A 12523-nucleotide genomic window follows, 5' to 3' on the forward strand; every position below is an offset into this window, starting at 1 on the left:
AAATCATCTCAGGATTTGTATACATAACAATTGCTTCTAAAAGCCAATATTGCAGGGTAATGTAATATGTTCTCCTAATGTGCATTTGATATCAGTCATAAATCACTACGTGTCACACTTTTTGTTGATTTTTTTCCCTCAGAAGATGGTTCCTGCATTTTTTTATATATTTTGGAAATAAAGTAGCCATTCATTAGAATAAAGTACAAGCAAATAGAGAGTTTCATTGGGAAAGTGGCTTTCAATAAAAATCTGGGAAGGTTGCTTATTGAAACAAATGCTCAGAATGTCTCCCTCTTAATAACCTCCTATCCTAATGGCTAAGAAGACTGACGATTTACCAGTAATCAGTCTCTTATTGAGTGTTTTAGCTCAGCAGAGAGTAATAACACCTTCAATTAGACTTTCTTGTATACCATTAAGCCTAATCAGGGTTTCTAGCTAATTTCGATGTTAGTCTAATGGCATGGTGCTGCTGTGTGCTTACACAGCTAATATAGGTCAACATATCGAAGGATATTGTGCCCCAAATGCTGTAAATATTATACATTCGGCGGGGTGCTCAATAAGAGGGACAAGAAAAAGATGGACACCGAAACAATTAAAGACAGACAATGAAAAATCGAAAGACAGAAAGAATGAAATGAGAGAAGAGGCTTTTTAAACCACTTGAAATAGGGGGGAAAGTGGAAATAATGAAAACAGGAAATGTTAATATCCTTTTTTAAAAGAGGTGGCTTCTTCCAGCTCAGGTTCCAGCGGTGTCTGGGAACAAACAGGAAAATGGACTCTGGCAGAAGGAGATTAGCCTGAGTGTTCCTCCCTGAGCCGGAGGAGTGCGGCCATCTATTCGCAGAGCAGGGTCACTCTCCAACACTGAGTCCCAGCAGCCAGGACCTTTCCTCCTGGTTTCCCTCTCACCTCTCCTTCTGTAACCTTAGTCTCCCCTTTCTTCTCTCTGCACGCCTGGCTCTCTGCCTCTCATTCTGTCAGGAGTCTATTAGCTGACCCCAATCTCCTCACATCCCATCATGTCGGTGCAGGTGCCCACTAAGCTTTGTGCATGGCCAGGGTTGTTGTCACACCAATTGTTGCTGTAATCAGATGTCTTTCTTTCCTTTCCTTGTCTAGAGAGGTGGACTATCTCTGTCCTGCTGACTGTGGAGGACTGGGATTTGGGCCAGAGGTCCCGGAGATGTTGTTGTGACTCTTAAAAGCGGTGTGCAAACACAAGCAGTTTGTTGTGGTAAAGATAATCTGGGTGTTTTATTGATCCTGGTATCAAACTTTGATACTTTTTGCCCAAAATGTATCTTCAGCAACTTGTAATAACTGTTTTATACCAAAAGTTGGCATGTGATACTGACACTGTCATACATGTCAGAAAATCATCGGTTGGAAGGTACTCTAAATTGTCTTGATGTAATTTAGTAATATGGTGATGCATTTGAAAAGTTTGACTTACTTTGTGGGGAAAAAAAGGTTTTGTAAAAAATCCTTTTCATATTCCACAAAGAGAGGTATCAAAAACATATCCTGACAAAGAATTGTACCTCAAGGTCCAATTTTAAGCATTTTCCTGAGCTTTTAACCACATCTTTCAGTGTTCCTTAGTGGATAGAGTCTGCTGAGAAAGACCACATTTTTGAAGACTTTTTAAAATCTTTGAACAAGCTGATTTAAAAAAAAAACACACAAGAAAGTCCCCGGTGAAGCTACTATAACTTGATTGAGTGATCTGACTTTGAGAAGAATTATCTCCAATCTTGCCTAACCCTTTACAGCTATCCTAGCGTGTAAACACAGACATCCTACACACACATTCAAAGATGCTAGGAGGATATAACATAGTTTGGGTATGGTTGGCCCATCAAGACCCAGTGATTGGAACCATGTTGTAATCATTTGGTCAGAGGATTATGAGAAACAATAACTCAAAGCTGGCCTTCGATCAAACCTGTGGATGGAAGACTGTCCTTGGTGCTGTGAAAACAAACATCACCCCTGTGGCTCATAACTCTCTCACTATTACTGAGGATGGTGATTTAATATTGATTAAGGTTCATGAGAGCCTGCTGCTCATCCAGCTTATTGTTCCATAGGACAGTATGGAGCTTTTTCCTCCCCCGAGTCTCGTGGCCCTGTGCAAGCTGTATTATCTGCTGTTATGGCTTTACAGCAGCCTGCGCCCTGAATGTAGAATGGAGCTCATGACTCAGGCGACACATTGTGTGCTTCCTGATAAAGCTATTATGTCTCTTGGCCCTGCGGACTGAGGCTAAACTTATCCGTCTCTCTATTTTTATGATTCTGTCTTTCTTTTATTTCTCTCATTGTCTCGCATTTTGTTTTGGGTCAGCAGATGTGCAACCATGTGGTGATGGGCTTGTTTGCAATTAATGCATCTGTCAAGATGACAAGAGCAATAGTATTCACACAGCCTTCAGTGTTCTTTAGAAAATTGCTTGTACACTTCAGCTTTGAGAGCATTAGGTTAGTAAAAAGTGTATGTTTTAGCAAGTTCTAGTTATGCATTAAATCAGTTCATCACGTATTCATGTTCGCTTCACTTTTGCAGGTGCTGATTGAGGCAACAGTTTCCAGAGAGAGGCGAGGCTACATTGCCATAGATGACATCATGGTGCTCAACTACCCCTGCTGTAAGTGCCAATTCTGACAATGAACTGCAATTACCGAAGGTGCAGGAGGGGGATAAAAAAAAGTTTTGTGGTTTTGGGAGAAACCTATATTTCAAAGCAGCATGAAACCTAAATAGGATGAGGGGAAGAGTAATGGCTGATCGACCTTTCATATTCGTACTGCAGGTTTTCCTGTGGCGTCCTGCGCCAACAGCAGTGCTATTAAAACATTGTGACACTCAAATGCCAAAACTGCCATTCCTGCCTCCGGCCTTGTTTGACAGCCAAATGTATTTGTTAATCAGTGAAATCTCAAATGATCTCTCTGAAGACTTCTGCACTTTGATGTTCTCTGGCCTGACTGGAAGTGCGGTGTAGCTTTTGCCATAAGTCATTGTGCACAAGAGGGTTTTTTCCCATCAAGCATTACATTTTTAAAGCTTTATAAGAATGTTCAGGGTGGGTTTTTTTGTAACTGCACCAAGCACTTTAGCGGTAGCGGTTCAGTGTGTTGTTAGCTCTTGAGGGACTTGTGTAAAACATATTCACTAAGTCCCCTGAGCTTAATACCTGGACAAAGTCTCTTAGTGTCACACTCTGTGTACAGCACACTGCTGAACACGAGGGCTCATAGCACATTGAACACCCATGGTCCACGCTGCTTTTAAGTGACATATATAACTGACACACAGGCTGATGGCTAATTAATTTTCAGCGTTATCTCCCTGTTAATATTTATATATCCCCTGCTGGTATCACAATAGCGTTTGGAGACTTTTCAGGGATGTCATGTCACAGAGGATACCACCAGTGATTTTATTAAACAAACACCAGATTGGTTTGCACCTTTACTGTATGCGTACCACCCAGTCAGTCACCCTGTTTCTCCCGGAGACAGCAGATGGCATCTTCTGAATGCTCCCACTGTGGCCATTAAATAATTAAGAGTCTCATCAAGACCTGAGCATGTCTTATGATGTGGCACATGGCCAGCCTGTATTACTTGGCAGCGACTGACTCACGAGTGGAAAAACCGAAGGAAAGTGTCACATAGTAAAGAAAAACAATTAAATAAAAAAATAAAAGCTCAACAAGTTCCTGTTTGTGAATTCTGGATAAAGTGTGGTCGGTATTTTTTTTTTGCCTACTGAGTCTTAAACTTTGACTCTAAAACAGTGTTGCACTTCAATGAAATACTTATCGTGCTAAAGAGTGCTGAGGATAAGGTCTGACACATTTAGCTGTATAACACCGCAGTTCTTGCCAACTGTAGGGACTGTTTTTTCCCCATTCACGCTCATTTCGGTGTTTGTTTATGTTTGGCTCTCAGGCATGAATTATGAATTAACCTTAGGAGGTAGAGTCACCAAAGGAAACATGGCCACCTGTGGGGTACAGATGCGAGCACACTCCCTTTACTACTTACTGTACACAAACAAGACCAACAAATGGCCCCCTCTCTGCTAGATATGAAAACAGTGTGGGGCAAAACCAAGCAGGAGATGTGTGAGACCCAAACATTTGCTTCTCCCTGATGCTTCAGCTTCACTGTTTCTCTGCCATCTCTTCCTGTCAGTCATCCAGATTGACATGCCAACTTGTCCTACCCCATTTTTCAGAGATGGCAGGCAACGCTGCCGGTGTTTATCCAGTGATTTGGCTCTCCAGGGGTCTGGCTCTCACTGCACTATTGTTAATCATGGAGTTGGGTGAGAAGGCTACTCCCACACACGGACTCATATGCAGCTCGCACGGCAAGCTGCAACATTATTAGTCTAAATGTGGAGGACTGATGCTTACTCTGTGGCTTTTCTTCTGCAGATTGACTTCCACGTTCTGCTGATATATGTATACATTGCCTCTAATGTGATTTTGTTGTTTGTTAGCAAGTTACATTGTAAAAGACACTGAGCGACCCTGTAAACGCACGTATTTATACACTAATACACATTGTCTTATTAAAACATATATGTATATTTTAACACTTTTTTTTATTCCAATCTTAAATGTCATTTTATTGTTGATGGGCATACAGTACACAATGTTCTGATGTGCTATGGAGAATCTGTGGAAAACAAGTATGCAACATCTTCTATCCTCCACTGTCAACACACACATAAAAAAATAAATAGAAACTTTTTTTTAATATTCTGTTTTTGTGTTTTTTTTTATTCCTGTAGATTCAATTACAAGTTTGTTTATGAGAAATCAACGAAATACATATTAAGTTAAAGGAAAAAGACATTCCAATATTCATCAATACAATCCAAGCACAAATGAAGTACAGTGAATTGATTACAAAATTTGTACAGAAAGTCAGTACAAGTTTAGTGCTGCTTCAAACTTTCAACTGAGAAAATGTGTTACTGCTTTTTCTTTTTGGTGCAATTTCTGATGTTTATGTATTTGAAAGAAAAAAAAAACCTTGAAAAAATTGTATCTTGTGTAGCTGACTGACATTGTGAATAGCTATAAGATAATGTAGTATATTGATCTCACTGTGCTTCTATCTCTATCTGGCTCTTTAGATAAGGCACCGCACTTCTCCAGGCTAGGAGATGAGGAGGTCAATGCTGGGCAAAATGCTACTTTCCAGTGCGTTGCTGCTGGAAGAGCTGCCGAGGCTGAGAAGTTCCTGCTGGAGGTCAGTGGTTTAATGGTGGCGTTTATAGGAGTTTGTTGTGTTTCTACCTCCAACACAGTCAACAGTACAAAGGGAAAACTAGGTTTGTACTTTTCACACTTGATGGACTAAGTCTTTTTAGAGATACTTCAGGTCAGGACAGATTACATTGACAGATTGTGAGACATGGGCCCCTGAGCACAGACATGTCAAAGGCCCCTCACCCCTCCTACAAAGCAGCAAAACACCCAGACTGAAAGAGACACCAAACAACAGTGTCTTTGTGGTTGTTTGGTGTCCTCTTCTTGTCATTGTGTTCCTTTTGTTGTCGTTTAGAGTGTCTTTGTGGTTGCTTTGCATGTCTTTGTAGTTGTTTTGTGTCTCATTGTAGTCTGTTTGACTCTTTGTGGTCGTCTTGTGTATCTTTGTGGTCGTTTTGCGTATCCTTGTAGTTTTTGCATTTTATTGTAGTTGTTTTGTGTCTCTTTGTAGTTGTTTTGCATTTCTCTGTAGTTATGTTGCGTGTCTTTGTTGTCCTTATGCATCTCTTTGTAGTTGTTTTGTGTCTGTAGTCATTTTGTGTCTCTTTGTAGTCGTTTTGTGTCTGTGGTCATTTTGTGTCTCTTTGTAGTCGTTTTGGTTCTTTGTGTCTCTTTGTAGATGTTTGATTACTGATAGTTATTAAATCACAACGTGTAACCGAACTGTCTGCATACACAATGGCATTTTTAACTGGAGCGTGTTACCTTAAATAACCATTGCAACATGGTTTTCTCTGTTATTGAATCATTATGTTTCTGAGATTATGCTTGTGCTTAAAAAGCCTCCTCACTTCACTGCCTTTGAAAAGTTACACATTACAGGATCATAGTGTTCTCTGCTTTCTCCACTGCCGCCTGTTTTTATTCAAATCATGTGCTGTTAGATATCTGTTTTCTCATCTAGAATGGCTTGCTCTGTGAAGGTCGGACGGGCCATGCAGTCCTTACCTCTGGTGCGAATAACTCTGTGCTCTTAAAATCCTCCTCTTTATGCAGCCCTGATTAAAGGACGTCATTGTGCTGTAGGGCTCCATTTTTTCTTTTCCATCTCATGCTGCAATTGCTGCCCAGCCACACATTCGTAGCTTTTGCCAACAGCTTACCACCCACTACAGCTACTGTTAATCATGGTTGACCTCAGGCAAACCTACTGTATTGTTTGGAACTGGGAGGTGTGTGATTAATGTAATTGAAGCGTCCTCATCGCCACCTCTCTGAATGCTTTATCAAACAAGCCATTTGGTCACAACACAAGGATGAAGACAAATGCTTTGGGTAATTAGCTGGCATAACCATACAGGCGCCTGCTGTAATGAGATCTCCAGGCCACTGGAATGCTCCTTCCCTGTCTGTCCTCTGTCTTTTACTGTCCTCTTCACCGTCCTTCTGTCTGCTCTGTCTGCGTCACACATGTCTGTCTGTGCTGTTTTCTTAACATGAACTCGCATCACTGTTGTTTTCTGTTGTTGTGCCCTTTTGTGTTCATTTTGTCTGCCGTACCGGCTGCAGCACAGTCTTGGCTGCACACTGCTGTCAGATTAACAGATCGTTTTGTCGTTTCCTCGCCAATTAGCTACAGTCAGATTGTTTACGTAACATAAAGTGATGTCATGGTTATTTGATTTCCCCTGCCTCCTTTCTGTAATTCCCAGGTTAGGTAAAGATACAGGGAGGATGCAAGAGTTTATGATTGAGATTTTTTTCTTTCCTTGCGGTCACAAGATTAATCGCCCGCTTAACCCTAATTAGCATGTTTATGTGTTTGTTTGTTTCGGCCCGAGGTTTGTGTGGTCTGTGGCTTTTTGAAGGCCCAAATTAGAAGCACAACAGACGCCAAAATGGCCTAGCATAACCCAGAGCTCTCCTTGTTAATCCCAGCATGCTCACATGCTTTGGATTCTGTTAAAACTGGCAGATCAAAAGGATAAGTATCAAAATTCCTGTCCACCATTTCACACAAAGGGAATGGCCTGAAAACACGAGAAAAAATGTCAGATTCAATGTATTTTGTTGAGGCTGCGTTGACTTGACAGATGCTAGTGGTTTTAATGGTGTGGAACAATGTGAGAAATGCCTCTCACGGTGAAACAGCAAGGTGTATCATACAACATTCATTTGAAGCACACTATTTTTTTTTCTTCCTTTTTTTTCTATCACCATTTCCCTTTGTTTCCCACTTTCTACCCCAACTCACTTTTGTTTGTGTTCTGTTTCTGCTTTGAGACTCTCTGCTTTATGCCAAAACCAGCAGTTGTCTCACAGCCATACTGTATCTACAGTTTCTTTCTTTTTTTAAATACCAAAACACAGAGTCTACATGCTGTTATTCATCAGTTAGCCTATTTACTTAACTGATTAAACCTTAATGGATCAAAGCCCATCTGCCTCCCAATTCTAACTGCAGAGCAGTTCAATGTTTTGGTTCAATAACATTGCACACCGAGGACAACTGAGGTTGTAGATGGGCTCCATTAAGGGACAACACTCATGACACATAATACCCCCATAATCGCTATTATTTTAACAAGATTTCATTTGTTTTTATTAAAGCATGTCTGATTGTCATATTGCGTGATTAAATCAGAGAGATGGTCCTGCTATTCTAATCAAATTGAACACAATTGGACAATGCTCTTTTTTAATCACACAGCTTTAATAAGAACTGACCCAGATAGCAATAATCTGTGAAAAAATAAAGTGTGTTTTGTTGCATTATTAGCATAGTGTCCCAGGAATTCACTGAGCAATAACGGCATACAAGGTCCAGTTATTCACTGAGCAATAATGGCATACAAGGTCCAGTTAACAGGTAATAGGTAATAGTTTGTGTGTATATTAGCAGGGGAGGTTGAATGGTGGTGTACCTGGCTGTTTTTTTAATAAAAAAACTCTTCAATACATACAACATACAAAATTACTACTTTAAATAGCTTTAATATAACTAATATAGTATATATATATATATATATATATATGTATATATATATATATATATATATATATATATATATGTGTATATATATATGTGTATATATGTATATATGTGTATGTATGTATATATATATATATATATATATATATATATATATATATATATATATATATATATATATATATATATATATATGTGCAATATAAAAACAACGAAGGAATGAAAGAAATAAGGAAAAAGAAATTAGAGATGCACCAATTGACCGGCTGGTGACCAAAATTGGCAGATTTTCACATAATCGGCCATGACCGGCGACTGGCCGGTCAATCTGACATATGCCGATTTTATCCCGGTCAAATGCTGTAAATAAATAACATTGTAAAGGCTACCATACACAATGCATAGGAATTATATATATATATACATACATACATACATACATTGGCACATAAAATACAAACGTGAGCATTCAACAATCGCCATTATATCGAATCAATAGCCATGTGCAACCTAGCTAGCAGGTGAAGAACACAAACAGCGAAATCACCAGCTAATAATGAACTGACAACATAAGTTATACAACTTCAAGGACGCACACATGCGATCTCCACTGGCTAGTTATCCTCCGGACAGCGACAGTCTCTTTTTCCTTTCTCCCCCTTTCCCGCCGGGTGTCCGCGCTATTCTCGCACATGTAGGAAACCTTGTGAATTAACCTGAAACATGTCAGCTGTTTGGAACTGCAAGGCTATATTTATTTAATTTTTATTTGTTATTTATATATTCTTGTATTGCCATTACCTGTTTTACCTATTTTCATACAGAAGTTTAGTTTGCTAAATACCGGTATATCACATTTTTTTAGTTGGATATTGGATGTGAAAAGAAGGAAATGGTTCTTCCATAACATTGCACTTAATTTTATATAGTTCTATTTTATAGCGATAGATTATCTTTTCAAAATTTTTTCTATGTTCTATGCAAAATGTAAAATGTTCTATTAAAGAAAAGATAGAAAATAAATAGTTGTGTGTGCACTGTAAAGTGGTTTAAAAAAAATTAAATCTGATTCGGCTAAAATCGGTATCGGCAGGTCAAACTCAATGAAAAATCGCAAATCGGAATCGGCCTAGAAAATTGTAATTGGTGCATCTCTGAAATCAATGGAAAGAAGGAAAAGAAAAAACATACATTTGCGCCTTGGATCAATACAGTTCAACTGACTACATAGAGATATTCACCATAACATAACACACTCTTATACATATTTTGGGGACTAGTCTGGAAAAAAAACTACTTTTGTTCTAGCTAGATCCATTTCATACAAGCACTCTTCAATTACTCCAGAAGGTTTAAGCAAGCAGGTTTTACATCTCTGTTAAGCTGTGGTCACCAGATAGGGAGGTGAGTATATATTGAGTTGCATCATGGGAAGTGTAGCATCCAGGGTTTGGGAGCTTGACTCATACTGGGGACTACAATAACAGTAAAGATATCTTGATCTCTGCTGATTCTTTTTCTAACTGTGTGCAGCTGTTACACACACGATACACCGTATGAGATGACATGTACCTGTGTGTGTGTGTGTGTGTGTGTGTGTGTGTGTGCGCATGATGACCCAAATGTGTTTTCTCTGACCCTGTCCTTTCCTGCTTTTCAGAGACACAATGGGGACATTTTAACAACTGCGTCAGTCAAGCACTTGAGTCACCGGCGCTTTGTGGTGTCCTTCCAGCTAGACAGCGTCCAGCGAACAGATCAAGACCTTTACCGCTGTGTCACTCAGTCCCCCAGGGGCTCTGGGGTCTCAAACTTTGCTGAACTCGTCGTCAAAGGTAAACACTCTCTTCTTTCGTCTCTTATTGTTCTCTTTTTGGGCTTTCTCTCCCACATTTGTTTCTTTCATCCCAACCATCAGTATTCCTGCGGTTTTTATCATAACGAGATTTCCTGTTCTTCTTGGTCACAGTAGATTACTGCTTGTGATTCAAAGGAGAATTAAAAATGAAATTGATCATAACACCGTAATAGCCACTAGTGTGAACACATTTCAAATTACCCGTAGGGCATCCGTTGTGCATGGTTGTGTTAATCACAGACACCTTTTTCAAACTGATTTCCATAAAACTCTCAAAACCCAAACTGCACGGTGCTCGACACACATGAAGGCTCTTTGGATGGCAAATGCAATCTCCCTGACATGTGTTTTTTTTTGAGCTGCAGTTGTCAAATGGGCTGCCGTTCTCAGCTCTTCAGCTTGCTGTCAAAGAGCTGTTCACTTGACTTGGACTCCTGCAGCCCCTGTCATATCATGTACCACAGATGGTGACCTCACTCCCATTACTCACTCCAACCCCACAGCCTGACACCACTTTGACAGCATAGTAATGACATGGCTGTGGGGTGGTTTGATGGCATAACAAACTCCAGCCCTCAGCAAAGGGAGGATGAGAAGGGTAAATAAGGATTCCCAATCTCCTTGTCCTCTAGTGTATGCTCATACTGATATTACTCTTTTTAAATGACTGATCTAAGGGCAGAAGAGAGTTATGGAGAGTGCAAAACACACTCTATTGATGGCATTATCGCTCTCTACGTTGGTCTGTTGATCAATTGGTTGGTCTGCCCATCACTTTGGTTCAGACTGAAAAATCTCAACAACTGTCAGATGGATTGCCATTACATTTTGTACTGACATGCATGGTCCCCAGAGGATCCCTTGACTTTCCTCTAATGCCACTGGCCGGTTGACATTTGTGGTTGTGTAAAATGTCTCAACAGCTATTGGATGGATTGCCATGAAATCTGGTACAAACATTCATGTTCCCAATTGGGTTGAACTGCAATGACTTTGGTGATCCATTAACCTTTTCCTCTAATGCCATCATTAGGTCAGAATTGCTGTTTGTCCAATACTTTGGTTAATGACCAAATCCTGAAAAACCAATGATGTTCCCAACAGCCTCAGCTGTGCTTTGTGTTTAGTGCTAATTAGCAAATGTTAGCATGCTAAATCGCTAAATTAAGATGGTGAACATGGTAAACATTATTCCTGCTTAGCATCAGCAAGTGACCACTGTCATTGTGGTCATGTTAGCATGCTGATGTTAGCATTTTGCTTAAGGCAGCACTGTGTCAGCCTCACAGAGCTGCTAGCAAGGCCAAAGACTATTAATTTTGCTTAGTTAAAACATGAAGTAAATCCCTTTGATTGATATAGAAGCATGGCTTCATTTTAATATTTTGATACAGGCTGATTGCCACAGAATGGAGCCCTTTTTGCCAAGATGTCACTAAACCCTCTCACCATGCAGCTGCCAGTAAATGAGGAGTCAGTGAAAGCGCTCATAGAACGCCATGAAATCACATTTAATGTGCTCACACTCTCGATATATAACAATAGGCGTTATTGTTGTTTCCTTGCTTTTTTTGTAATCAGGACAAAGACGTTATTTTTGGCACCGCTCGTTCTGCGCCACGAGTAGATGTGATGGCCAGCTGTGAGTCATGTTCAAGTCAACTGCCTGTAACCCTGTGATCTATTTCACAGGAGCTGAGGCCGAGTCCTTAACCAGACTTTCCTTAATTCCTTTCCCCCAACTGCCCGGCTAAAAAGAGCCTAATTATCCCCTTAATGAGTTGGAACCACTAATTTCAAGTCTGTAGATTGCATGCAGGAAGCATGATGAAGCTCTCTTATTGCCCTATAGAGAACAGCAGCATGTCCACATAGTTAATAAAACATTTTAATCTTTCTTCCTCCCTGGCTTTTGGTGTTGTCCCATATTATATTTTGATCCTGAGCACATTTGAAGATGTGTTTTCAGGGATTTACCTTGTTAAAACATATATCTCAGTGCATTAAATTCATAATTAAACAGAAATATGTTTAGTTTGAGCATATCTCTGTATACAGATGGAAACAATGAAAAAGACAATAATGTAGTGTAAAAAAATAAAACTGTAGCTGTGAACTTAAAAGAACTTGAAAGACATGAGTGAGTTGTTTAAAATTTAGCCCCATTGGCTGCTTGGCCTAAGGCCTAAATGTGGCCTTTCATTATGGATGCGGTTTTTGACAGCCCAATGATGAGCTGCTGCAGGCTAAGTCAAAGCAAAGGGAAGCAGTGCAGAGTGGAGGTGAGGTGCTGGTAATGTTGAAAGCTCAGAGAAAGGGTGCCATAAAAGATAGAGGCGCCTCTGCAGGAATGAGGGATTAGTCACAGCCACAGATATAACTCTGATCTTTTCTCATGCTTTGTCCTCATTTCTTTTGCATTCCCTTCCC

General features: G+C 39.9%; 1 protein-coding gene across 3 annotated transcripts in view; it reads left to right on the forward strand.

Annotated features, from left to right (window-relative positions):
* ptprub (protein tyrosine phosphatase receptor type Ub) overlaps positions 1 to 12523 on the forward strand; it is a 158254-nt gene that overhangs the window by 83779 nt on the left and 61952 nt on the right. For all 3 annotated transcript variants that reach the window (XM_028580051.1, XM_028580052.1, XM_028580053.1), the window contains 3 exons: positions 2579 to 2660; positions 5168 to 5283; positions 9896 to 10070. In XM_028580051.1, the coding sequence (XP_028435852.1) occupies positions 2579 to 2660; positions 5168 to 5283; positions 9896 to 10070 (373 nt within the window). The remainder of the gene's footprint in view (positions 1 to 2578; positions 2661 to 5167; positions 5284 to 9895; positions 10071 to 12523) is intronic.

Source organism: Perca flavescens, chromosome 6, assembly GCF_004354835.1.
Source record: "Perca flavescens isolate YP-PL-M2 chromosome 6, PFLA_1.0, whole genome shotgun sequence".
In the NCBI taxonomy this organism is placed as follows: Eukaryota; Metazoa; Chordata; class Actinopteri; order Perciformes; family Percidae; genus Perca; species Perca flavescens.